This window comes from Salminus brasiliensis, chromosome 22, assembly GCF_030463535.1.
Source record: "Salminus brasiliensis chromosome 22, fSalBra1.hap2, whole genome shotgun sequence".
NCBI lineage: Eukaryota > Metazoa > Chordata > Actinopteri > Characiformes > Bryconidae > Salminus > Salminus brasiliensis.
Window position 1 is genome coordinate 3,717,736 of NC_132899.1, and position 25,723 is coordinate 3,743,458.

The 25,723-nt window shown below is 43.9% G+C and overlaps 1 protein-coding gene across 4 annotated transcripts in view; it reads left to right on the forward strand.

The window, feature by feature from the left end:
- The window catches only part of sdk2b (sidekick cell adhesion molecule 2b), a 411,671-nt gene that overhangs the window by 288,019 nt on the left and 97,929 nt on the right, over positions 1 to 25,723 (forward strand). For all 4 annotated transcript variants that reach the window (XM_072667047.1, XM_072667049.1, XM_072667048.1 and 1 more), the window contains exon 2: positions 10,556 to 10,715. In XM_072667047.1, coding sequence (XP_072523148.1) covers positions 10,556 to 10,715 — 160 coding nt within the window. The remainder of the gene's footprint in view (positions 1 to 10,555; positions 10,716 to 25,723) is intronic.

A 25,723-nucleotide genomic window follows, 5' to 3' on the forward strand; every position in this document is an offset into this window, starting at 1 on the left:
ACACACACACTACACACACACACACACAATACACACACAATACACACACTACACACACACACACACACACACACACGTACAAGCCTTGTGTGTGACGTTTTGCTATATTCCTACATGCCATCCTCTCTCTCTCTCTCTCTCTCTCTCTCTGTCTCTCTCTCTCTCTCTCTGTCTCTCTCTCTCTCTCTCTCTCTCTCTCTCTCTCTAAGGAGAGTCTATACACGCCAAATGCTGAACACTGTAAACACACTGTAGCCTTACAGACATCAGTACAGCAATGATGGACTGAGGAATAGATGGAAGGGTGGGTGGATGTAAGAATGCATAGGTGGATGGGTGGATGGATGGATTAATGGATGAATGGATGGATTAATTGATGGATGGATGGATTAATGGATGAATGGATGGATTAATTGATGGATGGATGTGTTAATTGATGGATGGATGGGTTAATGGATGGATGGATGGATGGATGGATAGATAGATTAATGGATGGATGGATTAATGGATGGATGGATGGATTAATGATGGATGGATTAATTGATGGATGGATTAATTGATATAGGGATGGATGGATGGATTAATTGATGGATGGATGGATTAATGGATGGATGGATTAATTGATGGATGGATGGATGGATGGATGGATTAATGGATGGATGGATTAATTGATGGATGGATTAATGGATGGATGGATTAATGGATGGATGGATTAATTGATATAGGGATGGATGGATGGAATAATTAATGGATGGATGGATTAATTGATGGATGGATGGATGGATTAATGGATGGATGGATTAATTGATGTAGGGATGGATGGATGGATGGATTAATGGATGGATGGATTAATGGATGGATGGATGGGTTAATTGATGTATGGATGGATGCATGGATTAATTAATGGATGGATGGGTTAATTGATGAATGGAGAGATGTAAGTATGGACTAATGGATGGATGGATGGATGGAGTAATGGGTGGCTGAAAATATGGAAGAATGGATTGCTTGATTAATTGATAGATGGAAGCATGGATCAAGGGTTTAGATGGAAGGGTGGATGGATGGATGGATGGATGGATGGGTGGCAGAAAACATGGATGGATGGATTAATTGACGGATGGAAGCATGGATCAATGGCTGGATAGAAGGGTGAATGGATGGATGGATGGAGAGATGAAAGCATGGACTAATGGCTGGATGGGTGGATGAATAGATGGATGGATGAAGAGATGAAAGACACACCACAGTACAGGCTCGGTTCCAGCTAACAGATGCTCAGCTTACTCTTTTAGAATAGGGGTCTCAAACTGCACTCATGGACTCCTTCCAGGGAAACCCCCCAGGTTTATTTTATGAATATGATCCAGCTGTTTTCATTTTAGGCAAAAAATGTACCGTCATATTAATTTAACCACTCCGCTGAGCTGCTAACAGTGCCGTGACTCACTGTTCATTTCTTCTGAAGGTTGTTTTCCTCATTCTTATGCTGGTTACCCAGCTTCTTGACCAGCAGTTTGATGGACTAAGCTGTCAAGCTGGTCATACTGGTTGACTTGTTTGGTAATGCTGGTCATACTGGTTGACTTGTTTGGTAATGCTGGTCATACTGGTTGCCTAGTTTGGTTATCCTGTTTAACCAGTTTAGTAAAACTGGTCATATCGGAGGGTTGGACATATTGGTCCATCATGGTAAGGCTGGTCATGCTAATCAACCACCTTGGTCATACTGGTTGATTAGCATGGTCAGGTTGGTCATGCTAGTTAACCATCCTCATACTAGTCTACTAGTTTGGTAATGCTGGTCATACTGGTTGTCTAGTTTGGTTATACCGTTTAACCAGTTTAGTAAAGCTGGTTATACTGGGGGTTGGACATATTGGTGGACCATCGTGGTCAGGCTGGTCATGCTGATCAACCAGCTTGGTCGTACTGGTTGATTAGCACGGTCGGGTTGGCCATGCTAGTTAACCACCCTCATACTAGTTAGTAAAGCTGATTATACTGGGGGGTGGACATATTGGTGGACCATTGTGGTCAGGCTGGTCATGCTGATCAACCTGCTTGGTCATGCTGGTCTACCACCTTGGTCATACTGGTTGATTATCATGGTCAGGTTGGTCATGCTAATTAACCACCCTCATACTAGTTGACCAGTTTAGTAAAGCTGGTTATACTGGGAGGTTGGAGATATTGGTGAACCATCATGGTCAGGCTGATCAGGCTCCTCCATCTGCTGATGCTGGTCAACCTCCTTGATCATGCTTGGCCATGCTGGTTTACCACCCTCATACTAGTTAACTAGTTTGGTAAAGCTGGTCATACTGGTGGACCAGCATGGTCATGTTGGTCATGCTGGTCAACCACCTTGGTTACGCTGGTTAAGCTGATGGTCAACAAGACTGGTCATGACGGTTGATTCGCTTGGTCGTGTTGGTAATGCTGGCAGTCCATCTAAATCAAGGCCATGACAGAACCCTGGCCTTGGGGTTCCTGGACCCCAATTTAAGAACCATCAGATTAATTAGAATGGTGGTTCCCAACCCTGGTCCTGGAGGACCCCCTGTCCTGCACCAGGAAGGTCTTGTTAATGAGCTAATTCGTTCGGACCAGGTGTGTTGGGAATAGTGTTAAACACTAAAATGGGCAGAGCAGGGGTTTCTCCAGAACCAGGGTTGGGAACCACTGGTTTTGGCAGTCAGCTATTCATTACATCTGATGTACGTTATTCAGTTCCACCGTTTCTGTGTGTTCTTGTTTATTCGTTGTTTTCGAACTGCAGTGATGTGGCCTTTTACTGCTACACACACACACACACACACACACACACTCACACACACATTACAGCTCTCACATCATTTGCAACTGCTCTTAAATGCAAATAGGATGAAGGCAAGAGCTCCTCATGCAGCTCTTATGTATAACAGCAAATTAAAAAAGTTACTCAAATTAAACAAATGCAGAGTTCAGGCTAAGAGTTCAACACACACACACACACACACACACACACACACACACACACACACACACTAACATGCTAAATGTGGGGTATTATTAGCGGTACGTGGGTGTAATTATACAAAATACTGTATGTAATTGTCTTGAGAGGCTTGTAAAGACCCCCCCCCCCCCAACACCACCACACACACAGTTAGCAGGAGTGCTTAAGAGTGTGTGATTATTTAAAGTAGCACTGGGCTTTAGAGGCTTTATGCTAACAGTACTTGGCTATGCTAACGGCTACGCTAACACTGTCCCCAGGGAAATTTCCTCCAGCAATGCGCTTCACTCATCACAGGGCCCTGATCACACCCCGCAGAAAATGAGTTCAATGAACTTACATCTGCTCTACGTGTCTGATAGTTCTCATTTTGAGGCTGTTTCAAGAATATTTAAGATGATGTGGTTTAAAAAGATTTTTTGATGTTTTAAATCTTTTATTTATTTTTCCAACTGGAAGGTTTTTTTTTAGCTCCGGCACAATAAATAAAGTTATATAGTTTCAGTGTAGCGACTAAAGTTATACGACAGTTTTAGCACAGCGACTAAAGTTATACGACAGTTTCAACATAGCATCTACAGTTATACGCAGTTTCAGCATAGTGACTAAAGTTATACGCAGTTTCAGCACAGCGACTAAAGTTATACGACAGTTTCAGCATAGCAGCTAAAGTTATACGACAGTTTCAGCATAGTGACTAAAGTTATACGACAGTTTCAACATAGCATCTACAGTTATACACAGTTTCAGCATAGCAGCTAAAGTTATACGACAGTTTCAGCACAGTGACTAAAGTTATACGACAGTTTCAGCACAGCGACTAAAGTTATACGACAGTTTCAACATAGCAGCTAAAGTTATACGACAGTTTCAGCACAGCGACTAAAGTTATACGACAGTTTCAGCATAGTGACTAAAGTTATACGACAGTTTCAACATAGCAGCTAAAGTTATACGACAGTTTCAGCACAGCGACTAAAGTTATACGACAGTTTCAGCATAGTGACTAAAGTTATACGACAGTTTCAACATAGCATCTACAGTTATACACAGTTTCAGCATAGCAGCTAAAGTTATACGACAGTTTCAGCACAGTGACTAAAGTTATACGACAGTTTCAGCACAGCGACTAAAGTTATACGCAGTTTCAGCATAGCAGCTAAAGTTATACGACAGTTTCAGCATAGTGACTAAAGTTATACGACAGTTTCAGCATAGCAGCTAAAGTTATACGACAGTTTCAGCACAGCGACTAAAGTTATACGACAGTTTCAACATAACATCTACAGTTATACGCAATTTCAGCATAGCAGCTAAAGTTATACGACAGTTTCAACATAACAAGATATGAATAGTGTCTGTGTTGGTAACGATTATTTTGGTGTTGTTGAAAGTGTTGGTGTCAGTGAAAACCATGGTGTTGAATTTGGTGTTTGTGTAGGTGTTGGTAAATATTTTAGTGATGGTGTTGGTGAAGGTTTTGATGTTGATGGTGTTGGTGAAGGTTTTGATGTTGATGGTGCTGGTAAAGGTTTTGATGTTAGTGAAGGTTTTTATGTTGGTGAAGGTTTTGATGTTGATGGTGCTGGTAAAGGTGAAGGATTTTATGTTGTTGAAGGTTTTGATGTTGGTGTTGGTGAAGGTTTTGATGTTGATGGTGCTGGTGAAGGTGAAGGTTTTTATGTTGTTGAAGGTTTTGATGTTGATGGTGTTGGTGAAGGTTTTGATGTTGATGGTGCTGGTGAAGGTGAAGGTTTTTATGTTGGTGAAGGTTTTGATGTTGATGGTGTTGGTGAAGGTTTTGATGTTGATGGTGCTGGTGAAGGTTTTTATGTTGATGGTGCTGGTGAAGGTTTTTATGTTGGTGAAGGTTTTGATGTTGATGGTGTTGGTGAAGGTTTTGATGTTGATGGTGCTGGTGAAGGTGAAGGTTTTTATGTTGGTGAAGGTTTTGATGTTGATGGTGTTGGTGAAGGTTTTGATGTTGATGGTGCTGGTGAAGGTGAAGGTTTTTATGTTGGTGAAGGTTTTGATGTTGATGGTGTTGGTGAAGGTGAAGGTTTTTATGTTGGTGAAGGTTTTGATGTTGATGGTGTTGGTGAAGGTTTTGATGTTGATGGTGCTGGTGAAGGTTTTTATGTTGGTAAAGGTTTTGATGTTGATGGTGCTGGTGAAGGTAAAGGGTTTTATGTTGGTGAAGGTTTGGTGTTAGTGAAAATACTGGTGTTGGATTTGATCTTTGTGAAAGTTTTGGTATTGGTGAAGGCTTTGCTGAAGGTTTTAGTGTTGTTAGAAGTTGTTAATTGTGTTGGTTTGGGTGAAGATCATGGTGTCAGTGAAGAATTTGTTGTTGGTGTTGGTGAAGGTTTTGACATTGGTGAAGGTTTTGGAGATGAAGTTGGTGATGGTGTTGATTGTACCAGTTGTTATTGATCTCTGAAAGATCATGTGTAATGTGCAGCTTCTCATCAGTAATGAATAAAGCATTTACGCCCAGATAAAAAGCACGTAACTCACACTCCTCTGTTGTCTCTGAGTCCTCTGTTGTCGTCGCATTCCTCTGTCTGCCTCCAGCAGAGCGGCCAGTAAGTTCTGGAGGGATTTTGAAAAATGAAGGCTGTCTAACAAGGGTGTATTCCCTTCAATAAAACATGGGCAGGTTACAGAGGAGTCTCTCTCTCTCTCTCTCTCTCTCTCTCACACACACACACACACACACACACACACACAGCCAGCCAAGAATATAGGTCAGACTGGTCTCTCCTGACGCGTCTTCTTGGCCCACGCTGGAGACGGCACTATAAAAAGTCAGTCTGAAGACTTTTTTCCCCTTTCTCCTCATTTCCTCGTCCTCCTCAGCTCAGACATTTCTACCCTGATCTGGACTACTGACTACTGACTGACCCTGACCAGCTGACCGAGTGACTTTAGCAAGTTATGTAGCGGTTTACCCTGAGCTACTATATCCTGAATTACTGAATTTACAGTACACCAAGCAGTAAAAAAGATACTTAATTTACTTTATATATTTACTTCACTTTATTCTGAACTGCTTAATCTGTCCTGAATTACTGAATTTATTCTGAACTACTTACTCTGTCCTGGATTACTGAATTTATTCTGAACTACTTAATCTGTCCTGAATTACTGAATTTATTCTGAACTACCTAATTTGTCCTGAATTACTGAATTTATTCTGAACTGCTTAATCTGTCCTGGATTACTGAATTTATTCTGAACTACTTCATCTGTCCTGAATTACTGAATTTATTCTGAACTGCTTAATCTGTCCTGGATTACTGAATTTATTGTGATCTATTTAATCTGTCCTGAATTACTGAATTTATTCTGAACTATTAATCTGTCCTGAATTACTGAATTTATTGTGATCTATTTAATCTGTCCTGGATTACTGAATGTAATCTGAACTACTTAATGTGTCCTGAATTACTGAATTCATTCTGAACGACCTAATTTGTCCTGAATTACTGAATTTATTCTGAACTACTTCATCTGTCCTGAATTACTGAATTTATTCTGAACTGCTTAATCTGTCCTGGATTACTGAATTTATTATAATCTACTTAATCTGTCCTGGATTACTGAATGTATTCTGAACTACTTAATGTGTCCTGAATTACTGAATTCATTCTGAACGACCTAATTTGTCCTGAATTACTGAATTTATTCTGAACTATTAATCTGTCCTGAATTACTGAATTTATTGTGATCTATTTAATCTGTCCTGAATTACTGAATTTATTCTTAACTACTTTATTTTAATTTATACCAAGATTCTGAATTAGTCGTTGATCTACTTGATTTAAGATGAGTTACCTGATTTATCCTGAACTACCAAATATTTTCTGAAATACTGACTCTACCATATATACCATCCAAACTGCTGAATCTATCCTGCAGTACTGAGTTTATCCTCCCTCTCTCTCTCTCTCTCTCTCTCTCTCTCTCTCTCTCTCTCTTCCACATGTATGATAGAGTTGCCATGTTTGACTACTTGATGTAGGCAGTCGTGTGTGTGTGTGTGTGTGAAGCTGTGCTTATAATAGAAACCAGATTCCATTTAATGATGAGTGTTAACCCTGAGGCTGGTGTGTAATAGTGTATGTGTTTTAACAGGTGTAATTGTGTGTGTGTGTGTGTGTGTGTGTGTGTGTGTGTGTGTGTGTGTGTGCGGTGTTTGAAAATCAGCTACACTTTTGTGAAAATGAGCCCAGTGGAACTAAGAAGAGGTTCGTTGTTGAACTTCTATTAAAATCCCTCCAGTTTAATGAAGGTTTCTCTACACGTTCTGAAGGTTCTGTCATTTCGGTGATGGTGTCAGTGATGGTTGTCTTGGTTTCTGTGATGGTGAAGGTGTTGGTGATGATGGGCTTGATTTCGGTGATGGTGTCAGTGATGGTTGTCTTGGTTTCTGTGATGGTGAAGGTGTTGGTGATGATGGGCTTGATTTCGGTGATGGTGTCAGTGATGGTTGTCTTGGTTTCTGTGACGGCGACGGTGTTGGTCATGATGGTCTTGATTTCGGTGATGGTGTCAGTGATGGTTGTCTTGGTTTCTGTGATGGTGAAGGTGCTGGTGATGATAGGCTTGATTTCGGTGATGGTGTCAGTGATGGTTGTCTTGGTTTCTGTGACGGCGACGGTGTTGGTGATGATGGGCTTGATTTCGGTGATGGTGTCAGTGATGGTTGTCTTGGTTTCTGTGATGGTGAAGGTGTTGGTGATGATGGGCTTGATTTCGGTGATGGTGTCAGTGATGGTTGTCTTGGTTTCTGTGATGGTGAAGGTGTTGGTGATGATGGGCTTGATTTCGGTGATGGTGTCAGTGATGGTTGTCTTGCTTTCTGTGATGGCGACGGTGTTGGTGATGATGGGCTTGATTTCGGTGATGGTGTCAGTGATGGTTGTCTTGGTTTCTGTGTTGGTGATGATGGTCTTGATTTCGGTGATGGTGTCAGTGATGATTGTCTTGGTTTCTGTGACGTGAAGGAGACGACGGTCTTGATTTTGGAGATGGTGATGTTTACATTGTAATGATGGTCTTGATAGATGGTAATGTTGTCAATGGTGACAGTGATGGTGTTGCAGTTGGTTATCGATTGGGATGGTGATCATAACAGTGATGCTGTTGGTGGCGATGTTGGTTTGGGCGATAATGGTTTTGATTTTGGTGATGTTGATGGTCTTGATAGATGGTGTTGACGGTGACAGTGATGATGTTGATTATTGACAGTGATACTGGTCATCATGGTGCGGCGATATGTGGCAATGTTGGTGTTGGTAAAGGTGACTGTTGGGTTTGGTGTTGGTGTCAGCAAATGTGTTGGTGATAATGGACTGGTGTTGGTGTTGGTGATGATCTTGGTTGTGATAATTGCAGTTAAGGATCTTCTTAGGATCTCTTAGTTCTCTATTTGAACAAGGACCATTGGCCAATCTGTGTTTGTACTCTGTCCAGTTTTGGGACAGATTTCACTTCTAGCTTGTTACTAAAGTCCACACCAGAGTTTGGGTTTTTGTTATTTGGTTGGTTAGGTTTATCCTGACGCACCCCCAGGTTGCCCTAAATTATACACATTTTAGAAATGATAAATGTGATGTTCTCTGACTGCTTAGGGATTTGGTAAGGATACAAGGACTGTTACTTTACTTCCTATTTTCTTTTTTAACTTTTACTAACCATCAGTATTACGGCCTATACATAGAACTAGTCTGGGGTCAGAGACCAAAGATAATCCAGACAGACGGATACTGAATTGTAAATGAAATTCTCATATTTGTATTTTTGTTTGGGTTAGAGAATCGATATTTATATATTTTATATTTTATAAACTAACCTGAGCCCAGTTTCCCAAAGGCATCCCAGTGTTAAGATCTACTTAACTGGTGGAGAGAGTGTTCAGCGTGAGCCTTTTAGGAATTCTCTTTGTACTAAGATGCTTTTGGGAAACCCAGCTCTGGCGAGAACCTCAAACCCGAAATACACAATTCTGACCTTACTCATGATGCTGACCACGGACAGGAGAGACAAAATAGAGGACTTTCAGAAGAAATCAGACAGGCTGGTCTGGAAGCACAGCACAAGCTTCAGCTACTAGATTCAATTTAAAAATGTGGGATGGGCAGCTCCAATCAACATGAAAGGTGTCAATAGAAGCTGGCTGTGTGACGTAGATGACCTGAGGGTGATCTCAGGGGAACATCAGCTCCTCCATCGCTGCTTTTTCCACTACACTACTCTCTCTCGTTCCTTTGCCCTCTAAGCGAGCTGGATGCAGAGTGGTTGCCGCGGTGTTGCGGTTTGCTATCAGGTTAATAGATCACTCTGACAGTTTAATTCCACTGCTCGATTATCACTGAACTTGATAATCACATTATCCAACCCTTCTATTCATTTGCTCTATATTTACACCGCTCATTAAGCCCGGGAGCTTCATTAGCTTCAGCAGCAGCACTCTTCACTCTGCTTTACCGAGCATTCACAAGGTAGCTTTTCACTGGGTTGTGAAGGTGCGTGAACAAGTCTTTTAGAGCCTTTTTTTGATGATTGGATAACAGTCGGATTTCAGATTGTGTTCAGACTCCAGCCCAAATCTGATTTCTAAATTGGCATATCTAAATTGAATCTGGATCTCGACAAATAAAAAAGCACAGGAAATCTGATTTTTGAAATCCAAGCCACATTTGGGGGGGTGGTTTGGAATGGGATGGAATCAGATTCGTACAAATGCGTTTCAGTCTGGATGCTCTGGAAGCTCAAATCCAAGTCCAAATCCTGCCTACATCGTTGCCTCATTTCACCAGATCCGACTTGAGAAACAAATCTGATTCCTCAGTTGAATGCATCTAAAAAAGCCAGGTGTAAACGCTCCCAGAATGCATTGTGTGCAAGTTTTTACGCAGGAAAGTGAAATCCGATCTCATCTGATCACAATGCATATAAAAAAGCCACATTTGGGGGGGTGGTGGTTTGGAATGCAATGGAATCAGGATGCTCTAGAAGCTTAACTTTGGATTTCCACGTCAGACCACGTCAAATCCAAGTCCAAATCCTGCCTACGTCATTCCCACTGCGACCTATGTTTGTGATGTCTGGACACGCAAATCCAATCTCATCACTTGCAAATAACAGGGCAGACAGACAGAATGACATTTCATCAGATCCGATTTGAGAAACAAATCCGATTCCTCAGTTGAATGCATCTAAAAAAGCCAGGTGTAAAAGCTCCCAAAATGCATTGTGTTCAGATCATGATCGGATCCCTCAAACCTCATTTGTTTGCAAATTTGTGTCGAGGAGTTTTTACGCAGGAAAGTGAAATCCGATCTCATCTGATCACACTGGAGACGTATTTTTGTAATGGATTGGACCTGCATGTCAATACCAGCTGTAAACAGACTGAGCGTACTTTTCACCCTGGAATTGAGTCGAGTGTATCGTTGATTTCAGTATTGGATTTCTGTTTGGGTCTGTAGTGTCCCTGATTGACTGATTACTGAGTTTCTCTCCCTCTCGCTCTTGCTTTCTCTGTAGATGACGTTCCTCCGTACTTCAAAACAGAGCCGGTTCGGACTCAGCTGCACCTGGAGCGGAACCGGTTGGTTCTGACCTGCATGGCCGAGGGCAGCTGGCCGCTGGAGTTCAAATGGATTCATAACGAAACAGAACTGACACGCTTCTCACTGGAGTACAGGTTTGTGTGTGTAGTGTGTGTGTTTTGTGTAGAGTGTGTGTGTGAAGTGTGTGTGTTGTGTAGTGTGTGTGTGAAGTGTGTGTGTTGTGTTGTGTAGTGTGTGTGTGTGTGTAGTGTGTTTCGCAGATAGTTTAAGGCTTCGTCATAAATCTGGTCTGGATGAACAATGTGAAGATCTGAATGTGATTTCCCTCTGAAATACAAACACAGCTGAAACAGAAAAGAGAGAATAGCAGAGAGTAGAGCAGCGGAGAAAAGGGAAGAAAAGGGGAGAATACAGAGGAGAACAGAGGAGAAAAGAGGAGAACAGAGGAGAAAAGGGGAGAAAAGGTGAGAATACAGAGGAGAAAAGAGGAGAACAGAGGAGAAAAGGTTAGAATACAGAGGAGAAAAGAGGAGAACAGAGGAGAAAAGGGGAGAAAAGGTGAGAATACAGAGGTGGACAGAGGAGAAAAGAGGAGAACAGAGGAGAAAAGGGGAGAAAAGGTGAGAATACAGAGGAGAAAAGAGGAGGACAGAGGAGAAAAGAGGAGAACAGAGGAGAAAAGGGGAGAAAAGGGGAGAATACAGAGGAGAACAGAGGAGAAAAGAGGAGAACAGAGGAGAAAAGGGGAGAAAAGGTGAGAATACAGAGGAGAAAAGAGGAGAACAGAGGAGAAAAGGTTAGAATACAGAGGAGAAAAGAGGAGAACAGAGGAGAAAAGGGGAGAAAAGGTGAGAATACAGAGGTGGACAGAGGAGAAAAGAGGAGAACAGAGGAGAAAAGGGGAGAAAAGGTGAGAATACAGAGGAGAAAAGAGGAGGACAGAGGAGAAAAGAGGAGAACAGAGGAGAAAAGGGGAGAAAAGGGGAGAATACAGAGGAGGACAGAGGAGAAAAGAGGAGAACAGAGGAGAAAAGGGGAGAGCAGAGGAGAACAGAGGAGAATACAGAGGAGAAAAGGGGAGAACAGAGGAGAATAGGGGAGAACAGAGGAGAACAGAGGAGAAAAGATGAGATCAGAGGAGATATGGGGAGAATACAGATGAGAAAATGGGAGAACAGAGGAGAATACAGAGGAGAATAGAGGAGAACAGAGGAGAATACAGAGGAGAAAAGGGGAGAACAGAGGAGAACAGAGGAGAAAAGATGAGATCAGAGGAGAAATGGGGAGAATACAGATGAGAAAATGGGAGAACAGAGGAGAATACAGAGGAGAATAGAGGAGAATAGGGGAGAACAGAGGAGAATACAGAGGAGAATAGGGGAGAACAGAGGAGAATACAGAGGAGAATAGAGGAGAACAGAGGAGAACAGAGGAGAATAGAGGAGAACAGAGGACAATACAGAGGAGAATAGAGGAGAACAGAGGAGAAAATGGGAGAACAGAGGAGAATACAGAGGAGAATAGAGGAGAACAGAGGACAATACAGAGGAGAATAGAGGAGAACAGAGGAGAAAATGGGAGAACAGAGGAGAATACAGAGGAGAATAGAGGAGAACAGAGGAGAACAGAGGATAATGCTGAGGAGAAAATGGGAGAACAGAGGAGAATGCAGAGGAATAGGGGAGAACAGAGGAGAAAAGTGGAGAACAGAAGACAATAGAGGAGAAGAGAACAGGAGAATAAAGGAGACAAGGTGAGAAAGGTGGAGAAGATCAGAAGTTTCAGGTGTCTGAAGGCAGTTGCCTTTTTAGAAAGGTGTTAGACAGTTGAAGTATGTGTGTGTGTGTGTGTGTGTGTGTGTTTCCGCCCTTTCACTGACCGTGTCTCGCCCAATGATAGATGAGTGAAAGTGAGAGTGGGCGGGTCAGCAGAGTGTTATGCTAATGAGGGTGAGTTGGGTCTCCTTGGACGAGTCAGGATGTGATGAATGTGATTTTAAACCACGACCTCCCTCACTGCAGCCTGCTGATCAGTGTGTATGTGTGTGTGTGTGTGTGTGTGTGTGTTTGTGTGTGATGTCTGAAGGAGACGTTTCTAAATGAGTCCGATCAATCCGTGTCTGGCTCCGTTTTGGTCCCAGAATGCCCTGCTGAGATATCGTCCCTGTCCTACACACACTATCTGATCACATCCGTCCGTCAGACCCTCTCCTGGGTGACCTCTGCTGCAGTACGGCTCTGAGGAGCAGATCAGTTAATGAATAAAACAATGAGGTGTCTCTATTCCCATCCTAACCCATGCTGACCCACCCTGACCAAAACCCACTCTATCCTGGCCTAACCAACCTGAGCCCATCCAAACCAACTGACCCAGCCCATTCTGACCTGCTCTAACACACATTAGTCCACTCAGTCTCATAATAACTCCCCTTAACCCACCTTAAACCACGCCAACCCAGTCTCACCCACCCAGACCCACACCAACCCGATCTAACCTCCGCTAACCAACCAACACCCCCCGTCCCTAACCCACTCTATCCCATAATATACTGGCCTATCACAAAACCCACCTTGACCTGTGCAGACCAAAACCCACCTGACCGAGACTCACCCTGACACACCCTGACACACCCAGACTTGCCCCAACCAAAATTTGCCCTGTCCCACTCCAACTCAAAACCCTCCCCGACCAAAACCCACCCAGACCAAAACCCACCCAGACCCACCCAGACCAAAACCCACCCAGACCCACCCAGACCAAAACCCACCCAACCAAAACCCGCCCAGACCAAAACCCACCCAACCAAAACCCGCCCAGACCAAAACCCACCCTGACCCGCCCAGACCAAAACCCACCATGACCCGCCAAAACCAAAACCCACCCTGACCCTCCCCGACCAAAACCCACCCAGACCAAAACCCACCCAGACCCACCCAGACCAAAACCCACCCAACCAAAACCCACCCTGACCCGCCCAGACCAAAACCCACCCTGACCCACCCAGACCAAAACCTACCCAGACCCGCCCAGACCAAAACCCACCCTGACCCGCCCAGACCAAAACCCACCCTGACCCACCCAGACCAAAACCCACCTAGACTAAAACCCACCCTGACCTGCCCAGACCAAAACCCACCCTGACCCGCCCAGACCAAAACCCACCCTGACCCGCCCAGACCAAAACCCACCCTGACCCACCCAGACCAAAACCCACCTAGACTAAAACCCACCCTGACCCACCCAGACCAAAACCTACCCAACCAAAACCCACCCTGACACACCCAGACCTGCCCCAACCAAAATTTGCCCTCTCCCACTCTAACCAAAACCCGTTCCGCCCGCCCCAACCAAAACCCGTCCTGACCCTGTCCCGCCCCAACCAAAAACCACACACCCAAACACACCCTGACCCACTCTTACTCATCCTAACTCAGCGTGACCCGCTTTAGCCTTCTCTAACCCGCCATATTCCACCCTTACCCACCTGACCTGACCTAACCCACCCTAATCCAGCCTTGCCCACCCTCATCACTCAGCACACACTCGTTCTCCGTCTCTGCTGTAGCTCGGCGAGACTTTCCGAGACTTCACAAGCAGTTGAACTTGTTTATTTCAGCAGTTTAGTCGGACTGCTCGTCTTCATCCAGCAGACATTCATTACTGCCCTAAAGCGTTCAGCAGGAAAACTGCACCGCTGAGAGACGGCGAGAGAGGCGGTGAAAATAGAGCAGCAGACTGAGGACAGATGGAGAGACAGAGAAATGGAGGAGGAGGTGAAGAAGTGAAGAAAGGCTAAGTGAGACAGATGAGTTCAGCAATGTGTCTGTAATACACAGAGCGAGAGAGAGAGAGCGAGAGAGAGAGAGAGAGAGGGGGAGAGACTTCTCTTTTAAACAGAGAGACTCTGGCAGATTAAAGAGGACAGTTTCTCGGCTGTGTTCACATTAGCAGACTGGAGTGACGCAAATCTGATCTTTTCAAGTCAGATCTGAGACACTTTGATTTTTCTGATGTAACGCTTCAGATTCGTGAGACTGCGCACCTCGTGTCCTGAAACCACCCGTATGTGCACATCCTAATCAATAACGTCTTGAGAATGAACCAGGGGCTTCATGAACATCAAACTAAGGCTGAATCCCAAACGTCTCCCTGCTCCCTAGTGCACTCGGTGACTTTGACACTCTAACAGTACACTACGTGTCTAGATTATAAAGCATGCGGACAGATTTACTGTGTCAGTAAAAGCAAATAGCCTTGTGGTGACGTTCCCTCGTTTATAAACAAGGCTTACTGGAGGTTTTCCATAAAATCCGCCATTTCTGCCATTTCCCCTCATTTGCAAACGGCAAATTTCCCCTCATTTGCAAACGGCAACCGTTTGGCCATCAGATTTTATAGCGTGTTAATCTTCTCTTGTCTTAGACGGCTGCAGACCACACAAGCTGAACATTTAAAGAAATGAAATGAGCAGAAATGAGAGGTTTATTTATTTTTTTAATCCCACTTTGCTGCCAAGAGTAAGTTTAGGCTAGCTATTTCGCTACCATGGCTCAGTTAGCTGAAGTACATCTGAGCCGTAATTCAATAAAAACAGCAGTTATAAACACAACTACACTCTGAACAATGCACTACCTGCTCATACAACGTGTTAGAACAATGTTTTAAAGTATTAATAACGAATTAAATTCAATTCAATTATGTATTAATGAGGAACTTCAGCAGCTACACACCGTCCATCCCAGAGCTCTCACTCATTTGATGGACGTATGGCAGCAGCAGATGGACATAGTCTGCAGTAATGTCACAGCAGGAAAATAAAAGCTCCCTAAAAATAATTGTAACCCTTTTTTTATAAAGACATAAATGACTTGTCCTGAACCCTTTTTACCAAAAATTGGGTCATTTTGGTGAAACTCAATATTTTATTAACTGTTTTATTTAACTCTGTTACATTAGCAGTTCGAAAAACACCACACCATCATGCAAAAACCTCCTACATGGGTGAACCTGCTGGAAAGCGTCCTGGTTAAAAGCTGAAATGCAGGCATGCACTTTTTGCCCATTCGTTTTCAAACATGTTCGGTCTCACAGGCGGGTTTTGATGGCCGTCCCACGCTCAGCTTATTAACCACACATTAAAAAGCTTGTTTGGACTGAGCATCAGGGTGAACATCATCACAGCTGCACCTGAGAAGAACTTTCCTCTCTTCAGAACTTCTTCCTTTCCACACAACTCTAGTATCTAGTATTCTACACCAACAGCTTCCAGCGGCTTCCAGCGGCTCAGCCAATCAGACTAAACACAGATGCAGACTAAAGAGAGATAATCCTGCTTGTTCTCAAGGGTTCCAGCAGCCAATCCGATTGCTGCGTTATGCGGCAACTAGTTTGTTTGTCCGTTCAGCCTCTTCCTGTGCTGTGCTTAAGATGGTTGCTTGGGTGGTATAACAGCAACGCCATCCATAATATTCCAAAATAAATGCCGATCTCAAAACGAGGACATTTCTTTTTAAATTTAAGACATCTCTGACATGTCTGACGTGTCAATTCGTCCTCCACGATCGTCTTCCTCATAGACACAGGTCGGTTGCCCAGGGGAGGAGTTTCAGTTGTACTGGGAGGAGTTTACGTTGTCGAATGCACCTCGGCCTTATCCAGATATAACCCTGATACTCAAGCCGGATAAAGGGACCGGGTGTACACCATGATTATTACATTATGATTATGATCAGAGCAGTTCAGCAGTATAGATGGTTTGGTAACTTTTATTAATAATTAATAAATAGTTCTGATCAGAGGAGGACGGGATCGGGTCCCCCTTGTGAGTCTTGGTTCCTCCCAAGGTTTCTTCCTCCAGCTCTGAGGGAGGTTCTCCTTGCCACTGTTGCCGTTGGGGCTAACCTCCTAAAACCCAGACTTTTGCTTGGTGTGAATTTTTATAATTTGTCCTATTTGGGATTACTAGGACCTAACAAGTCTAAAAACTAAACATACTCTTAGTACAGGACATCGTCTTTTTACATGATTTTAAAGTTTTAAAAAATGAAGTATCACGGTGCGGAGAAGCAGAAATGTAATATGAGGACTCAAGGGTCTCAAGGGTCTCGAGAGGTTAAGGTGGTGCTAGCCTCAGGTGGTTGTACCGTCTGACAGAGTAAACATCTCTGAATGTTTTCAGGGCCTTGTTCGATCGCCTTCATTGCAGAGCAAGCAAGCAACTGCAGGGACATCAGTGAAGATTAGGGTATTAATGGAGGACAAGAGAGTGACGAGCTGAAACGACAGAGACACTCAGGGTTAAAAATGATGAAATCCCACCAGCAGTTCACTGAAACCCATTCTGACGTGGCCTGTCTTGTCTCTTGTCCTCTGTTCTCTATTTTTTTTTTCTTCTGAACTAAAAGGAATCGCTTGCTAGACCCTCCATCATCCAGGGATTTTTCACAGGGAAGAAGAAAGAGAGAGAGAGAGAGAGAGAGAGAGAGAGAGAGAGAGAGAGAGACAGAGGGAGATGGGAGGATGTGGATATGGAGATCCGGTGTTCATGTTCTCTCCACCCCCCCCCTCCCTCCCTCTCTCTCTCTTTGTCTATCTTTGTTCCTTTACTTGTTCACACCGCCTTCCCTCCTTCATTCTCTCGCTCTCTCTCGCTCAGTCACAGTTTCAGAGTCTCTCTCTCTCTCTCTCTCTCTCTCTCTCTCTGGGTTGAGCACAGAACAGATTTCTCACATTAACAGGCCCAATTTCATGGCAGATCTGCATAAAGCAGCAGAGCTTCTCTCAGATAATTCACCTCGTCTGGGAAGGAGACACGGGCGGGTTTGACTTACTCACTGCAGGCGCTCCGCGGATTCAGAGCAGGCCCACTTTGCATCGCCCATGCCGTTCATTTGCATACATTGATGTGTTTGTGCACGCTGCACACCCGTCCGCTCCTTGTGGAAAGAGCGTACCGTTTAAAAGGAGATAATCCCCAGTGCCGCTGTATCGCTCTGAATCCCAGGCCTGTTTATATGTAATTTAACACCTACAGCTGATCTGTGATGCTGCCTTCACTGTATCCAACCGGAATGTGTCGCCTGCCACTGATTTAAATGAGAAAAATACACCAACCAAAAGCATTACGAACATCTGCCTAGAACATGCTGTCGTTCCTCCAAATGCCACCAAAGCAGCTCCCACTGCAAGAACGGAGCTAAAAAAAAAAGAGTGTATCATCAAAGATCTATAAGAACAGCTCACATCCAAAGCTGTAGAATCCAACTCAAATGATCTGTAAGAACAGCTCACGCCCAGAAGCCTGTTCTAAACATATATAAGATCAGCTCACGCCCAGAAACCTGTTCTAAACATATATAAGAACAGCTTGAATCCACAGCTGAACAGTCCATTTTAAAATGTCTATAAGAACAGCTCACATCCAGATCTGAACAATCATGCTCTTAGGTTTTACAAGAACAGCTCTCATTCAGAGCAGAACAGTCTGGTTTCAAATATCTATAAAAAAAAGCGAATATATCCACACTACTGCAGATCGGTGATGCTACCTTCATTGTATCCAACTGGAATGTGTCACCTGCCCATGATTAAAATGAGAAAAATACACCAGCTAAAAGCATTATGAATATCTGCCTAGAAAATGCTGTTGTTCCTCCAAATGTGGGTGGGTGAAGTCATCCACAATGCTGGTTGCTTTGCGGATGCAGCGGGCGGTGTAAATGTCCATGACGATGTGATGCAGTGATGCAGCTGCTCAGGATGCTCTCTATGATCCCTCTATAGAAGAGGGTGAGAAAGGGTGGAGGGAGATGGGCTGTTTTCCTGAAGTCAACATCCATTTCCTTGGTCTTATCTACATCCAGAGCTGAACAGTCCATTTTGAAATGTCTATAAGAACAGCTTACATCCAGAGTGAACAATCATGCTCTTAAGTTTCACAAGAACAGCTCTTATATAGAGCTGAACAGTCTGATTTCAAATATCTATGAAAACAGATAATATATCCAGCTCACATCCAGAGCGAACAGTCATGTTCTAAAGTTCCACACGAACAGCTCACACCCAGAGCTAACATATGAACATATGCCTAGAACATGCTGTTGGTCCTCCAAATGCCACCAAAGCAGATCCCACTGCAAGAACTGGTATATGAAGGATGCTGGTATAAGTGGTATTCTTAAGTCCAGAGTGGAACAGTTCATCATCAAAGATCTTTAAGAACAGTTCACATCCAAAACTAGAATCTAACCCGAAAGATCTGTACAAACAGCTCTCACCCAGGGCTGAACACTCCATCTTCAAATATCTATGAAAACCAGAGTTCAAATCCAGAGCTAAGTAATATAGTTCTTAGAACTTAACGTTTTGAAGATATATAAGAACAGCTATATGATACAGATCTGAACAGTCATGTTTTATATATGTTTAAGAATAGTCCAACCGGAGCACTGAGAACTTTCCATAAATTAAGAAGATCTGTAGGAAAAGATCTAATCCAATGTGAATACTTGTTCTAAAGATCTATAAGGACAACTTACACCCAGCTGATTAGTCCATGCCTAAAAATAAATAGGAACAGCTCAAATCCAGATTAAAAAATCTTGTTTAAAATATATATATATATATATATATATATATATATATATATATATATATATATATATATATAAATACACAATTAAGAACAGTTAAGATAAGATAAGATAAGATAAGATAAGATAGTCCTTTTTTAGTCCCGCAGTGGGACACCCAACGCTGAATAATCCAGTCCTAAAGTATTTGAGATCAGCTCACACCCAGAAGATTTATAGGAACAGCTCGAGTTTAGAGTGAACAGCCATGTTCTAAACATATATAAGAACAGCTGAACAGCTCACATCCAGAGTTGAACAGTCCATTCATACTGATTTAAGAACAGCACTCTCCACTATTCTTTTTTCACTATTTTGTTTTCTAGATAGGTTATATTTAAATGAGTTTTCTGCTCACGGTGAACCGCAGTGTGTATGAATGTGGGTTTTAGCGTTCAGGCACAGAAATGTACTTCTGACTACACCCCTCAACACCCGCAGTGCTGCATTCACTCTCACTGTTTATATGCATCAACTTTTCCATTTGTCATTGATTTGACTTTCTGCTCTTTAACTTGTGCCGTAGATTCCCTTCAACGTCTCAACTGTCTGGCCGCGAGGGGTCTGAGACAATGCAGTTACTCCACAACAATACCCCCCCCCCCAAACCACCCACCCTCCAGGAGACACTCTTGCCTCGTCGCTTGCTCTTTGTGTAATTTGTGTTGACGTTTAAAGCAGCGTCATGGTTTTGACAAAAGCTTTCAGAGAGCTGAACCGCAGAGCTGCTCGGCTCGGAGACGCGATCATACTTTATGTTTTATATAAGAGAGACAAGACACTAACGAGCAAGGCAAGGCAGAGTTCCCTGAGTCAGCAGGAAGACAAATGAGAATCGGAATGAGTTTAATGATGAGGTTCACTTGCATGTATGAAGAATTTGCTGCTGATAAAAACGGACAGTACCGAATATAAATAGTAAACAAGTCTGGGCTTGTGTTTCAGCATGCTGGTGTATATTTTACTCAAATCACATACGCATTCACGCAGACACTTTGAGGCCAGGTTTGAACAGCTCAGCACTAAACTATGGGAAGTGTGTTGTAGTTTGGTCCTTTTCGTAAAGTTTTAATCAACACCGATGTGTTAATGAGCTAATGTTTATTAATAATCAACAAGCAGAGCCTGTTTGAGCATGCTTATTAAAGAAACACCTCCGATCAAAGCTATTGTTTCTAATAAAAGAAGTGGAAACAGTGTACATTAAGAGATGTGAACAGTTCATCCCAAATAATGGAAAAGAACAGCTTACATCCAGAGCTGAACAGTCCTGTTCTACAGATATGTAGAAGCAGATTGAACTCAAAGTGAATCACAATCCTGGTCTCAGTACCAGGTCCTAAATATGCATCCAGGTCAGGAAATATCAATAGGAACAGTTCACATCCGGAGGTGAACAGTCCATCTTCAAATATTTATGAGAACATCTCACATCCAGAGCGGACGGTCATGTTCTAAAGCTCAGCAAGAACAGCTCTTGTCCAGAGCTGAACAGTCCATGTTCAAATATCTATAAGAACAGCCGACATCCAGAGCTGAACAGTCAATTTTCAAATATCTGTATGAACAGTTCACATCCAGAGCTAAATAGTCCATCTTCAAATAGTCAAAGCTGCACAATTCAGTTCTAAAGATCTGTAGGAACAGATCGAACCCAAAGTGAACAGTCCTTTTTCTTAAGGTCTATCACAATCATGTCCAAAGTATCATGTCTTAAATATGCATCCAGAGCTGTAGAGTTCAACCTGAAATATCTATAAGAACAGTTCACATCCAGAGCAGAACAGTTCATCTTCAAATATCTATAAGAACATCTTACATCCAGAGCGGACGGTCATGTTCTAAAGCTCTTCAAGAACAGCTCTCGTCCAGAACGGAACAGTCCATCGTTAAATATCTATAAGAGCAACTCTCATCCAGAGTTGAACAGTCCATCTTCAAGTATCTATATGAACAGCTCACTTCCAGAGTGGACAGATTTAGATCAAATCTAAATATAACATAGAAAAGTATTGGGACACCTGTTCATTAATAGTTTCTTCTGAAATGACTTTTTTTTTTTTTTTTTAAAGAGCTGATCCTGCTTTTGGTGGAGTAATTCTACTATTCAGAGAAGAAGGCTTTCTAGTAGATTCTGGAGGAGCATTGCTGTGAGGATTTGATTGCATTCAGTAACGAGTGAATTACATTGGCGTTAATTATTCAAGCAAACCAAATAATGTCGATGGAATACATTCATAAAATCATTTTAATATAAAAAATGTCATTTTAAAATGACAGATATGAGATATTTACTGATTTAGGATGATTTCCATCCCTATAAGGTATTTTTTGCTGAGTGCTGCAGAATGAACTTTAAATGTTCAAATATTCATTTTTCCAATGGATTCAACCAATATTCAGATTCTAATGTCTCAGCCCCGCTCCCCAGTTATAGATGATAAAGATGAGGAGGAAACCAGTGAAGAAACCAGTGCAGTGTGTAAGTGTGTGTGTGTGTGTAATTAATCAGGCGATTAAGGGTGTGTTATTAAAGTCAGTAATGGAGTGTAAAGGCCGTTAGAGCTGAGGTCAGTGCGCTGGAGCTGCAGTCAACCGTGCTTAATCACCCCTCCTGTGAAGTCCATTAGCATTAATGTAGTAATTAGATCATTAGGAGGGTGTGTTACGATGCTCGTGCACTCCCGAACCGGCGGTTCTGACAAAAAAGTGCTCCCCAGAAAGCAGTCAGTCATTGAATAGATGTTAAATCAATTTTCACTTTGGCCCCTATTACTATATTACTACAGCAAACTAAGGTAAAGGGGTTAAGTTGTACAGATGTGAACCTGCAGAGCATCCTGAAGCATACCGAACTCAGAGGAACCTGCAGAGCATCCTGAAGCATACCGAACTCAGAGGAACCTGCAGAGCATCATGAAGCATACCGAACTCAGAGGAACCTGCAGAGCATCCTGAAGCATACCGAACTCAGAGGAACCTGCAGAGCATCCTGAAGCATTTCAAACCCAGAGGAACATGCAGAGCATCCTGAAGCATATCAAACCCAGAGGAACCTGCAGAGTGTCCTGAAGCATATCAAACCCAGAGGAACTGGCAGAGCGTCCTGAAGCATATCAAACCCAGAGGAACCTGCAGAGCGCCCTGAAGCATATCAAACCCAGAGGAACCTGCAGAGTGTCCTGAAGCATATCAAACCCAGAGGAACCTGGAGAGCGTCCTGAAGCATACCGAACTCAGAGCAACCTGCAGAGTGTCCTGAAGCATACCGAACTTAGAGCAACCTGCAGAGTGTCCTGAAGCATACCGAACTCAGAGCAACCTGCAGAGCGTCCTGAAGCATATCAAATTTACAGGAACCTGCAGAGCGTCCTGAAGCATACCAAACCCAGAGGAACCGACAGAGTCCTGAAGCATATCAAACCCAGAGGAACCGGCAGAGCGTCCTGAAGCATATCAAATTTACAGGAACCTGCAGAGCATCCCTACTGCAGAGACCAGCTTGTGAGCTACAGCTAACATGAAAGCTCTGATCTGGAGCTGTGTTCAGTCAAACGAGACAAGCTGCATCAGCTCGGATTTGTGGGAAAGTGGGTGAACTCTGAGAAACAGGTGTAAACGCCGTTCCAAATAAAAAAAGAGACATGAAGGATGATTACCCTCCACTGCATCCCTGCCGCTAACAGCTACACAGAGCCGAGCCGAGCTGAGCGCAGCACGCTAACTCGCCGTTGCTCTCTCAGACTTTGAGGATTTGTCCTCTAAATGTAATGCGAGCATCAGTTATCTGGAACCGTTCTCTCTTCTCTCTCTGTCTCCTTTCTCTCTCTCTCACTCTGTAATGAATATAGTTAACCTTTAGAAGCTGTGTGTGTATGTGTGTGTGTGTGTGTGTGTATGTGTGTGTGTGTGTGTGTGTATGTGAGTGTGTGTGTGGACGGTGATTGATGGCCGTAGCAGAGAATGGAGCGCAGTGTCAGACCCTTCTTAATTAGCCCTCCGTTCAGCGTTCACACGAGAGCAGTGAGGGAGCGCTCACTCAGACAGGTGACAGGTACGTCTCTATGGCAACTTGTTGCTGCTCAAATGAGCCTCCTCTATTGTTCCAACGATGTTCGCAATCCTTCAGAAGACTCCCGGAATGCTGATCCGGAGGGGTCCAAAGCAAACTGGGAGGAACCGGCAGAGTGTCCTGAAGCATACCGAACTCAGAGGAACCTGCAGAGCGTCCTGAAGCATACCGAACTCAGAGGAACCTGCTGAGTGTCCTGAAGCATATCAAACCCAGAGGAACCTGCAGAACGCCCTGAAGCATACCGAACTCAGAGGAACTGGCAGAGCGTCCTGAAGCATACCGAACTCAGAGGAAACTGCAGTGTCCTGAAGCATATTAAACCCAGAGGAACCAGCAGAGTGTCCTGAAGCATATCAAACCCAGAGGAACCTGCAGAGTGTCCTGAAGCATATCAAACCCAGAGGAACTGGCAGAGTGTCCTGAAGCATATCAAACCCAGAGGAACCAGCAGAGTGTCCTGAAGCATATCAAACCCAGAGGAACTGGCAGAGTGTCCTGAAGCATATCAAACCCAGAGGAACCTGCCGAGCGTCCTGAAGCATTTCAAACCCAGAGGAACCAGCAGAGTGTCCTGAAGCATATCAAACCCAGAGGAACTGGCAGAGTGTCCTGAAGCATATCAAACCCAGAGGAACCTGCCGAGCGTCCTGAAGCATTTCAAACCCAGAGGAACCTGCAGAGTGTCCTGAAGCATATCAAACCCAGAGGAACCTGCCGAGCGTCCTGAAGCATTTCAAACCCAGAGGAACCTGCAGAGTGTCCTGAAGCATATCAAACCCAGAGGAACCAGCAGAGCGTCCTAAAGCATATCAAACCCAGAGGAACCTGCAGAGCGTCCTGAAGCATATCAAACCCAGAGGAACCAGCAGAGTGTCCTGAAGCATATCAAACCCAGAGGAGCCTGCAAAGTGTCCTGAAGCATATCAAACCCAGAGGAACCTGCCGAGCATCCTGAAGCACTTCAAACCCAGAGGAACCAGCAGAGTGTCCTGAAGCATATCAAACCCAGAGGAACTGGCAGAGTGTCCTGAAGCATATCAAACCCAGAGGAACCTGCAGAACGTCCTGAAGCATATCAAACCCAGAGGAACCTGCAGAGCGTCCTGAAGCATATCAAACCCAGAGGAACCTGCAGAGCGTCCTGAAGCATATAAAACCCAGAGGAACCAGCAGAGCGTCCTGAAGCATATAAAACCCAGAGGAACCAGCAGAGCGTCCTGAAGCATACCAAACCCAGAGGAACCTGCAGAGCGTCCTGAAGCATATCAAACCCAGAGGAACTGGCAGAGTGTCCTGAAGCATATCAAACCCAGAGGAACCTGCCGAGCGTCCTGAAGCATTTCAAACCCAGAGGAACCAGCAGAGTGTCCTGAAGCATATCAAACCCAGAGGAACTGGCAGAGCGTCCTGAAGCATTTCAAACCCAGAGGAACTGTCAGAGCATCCTGAAGCATATAAAACCCAGAGGAACCAGCAGAGCGTCCTGAAGCATACCAAACCCAGAGGAACCTGCAGTGTCCTCACATGTACCAAACTGAGAAGAATCACAGAGTGTCTTCATATCTACCTACCTTCACATGCACATAGAGCATCCTTCTACATACTGAACCGAGGGGACCCCACAGAATGTCCTCATGCGTACCAAAATGTGAGGAACCCACAAAATGTCCTGTCACATACCAAACCGAGTAGAACCCACTGAATGTTCTCACACATACTAAACCAAGGAACCTGCTGGACGTCCCCACACATACCAAACTGAGAGGAGCCCACTGAGTGTCCTCACACATAAGAAGTGTCCTCTCGCATACTAAACCAAGGAACCTGCTGGACGTCCTCAAACATACCAAACCAAAGGAAAAAGAGAACCTCCCTAAGGACATGAGGAAGTCCCACTGAAAGGAACCGTAGCTTTAAAAAAAGAGAACCTCCCTAAGACTGTGAGGAGGAACCACTGCCAGAAACTGAGACTCCAAAGAGGAAGCTCCCTGAGAGAATGAGGGAGGAGGAACCACTAAAAGAACAGAGACTCAAGAGGACAAGCTGCTTTCTGTCTTTTGTAAAACGCTCTAAACTAATAAAATTGACTCGGGCTAAATGGATAAGTGAGGTTCGATGGCGCCTGTGCAGCTAAATGACAGGATCGCCAGCGCGAGTCTGCGGGAGAGAATGACTCTCCACAGGTCGATAGAGACAGTGCAGAGTGCCAGCGTTCAGTCTGTGGAGTTCCAGATCTCAGTCAGGTGCAGAGCTCAGCCTGTTGGAGCTCTGGTACTTTTGCCAGCGCTGTTTCTGTAATTCCCGTCCATCCATCTCCAAATCCACCTCCTCCTGGTCTGGAGCCAACCTGGAATCATTGGGGGCAGAGCTTGGACAGGGTCACTTCTGTATTTGCAGTTGTAGTGGACATTTCCACAGACTGATGGCAATACACTTG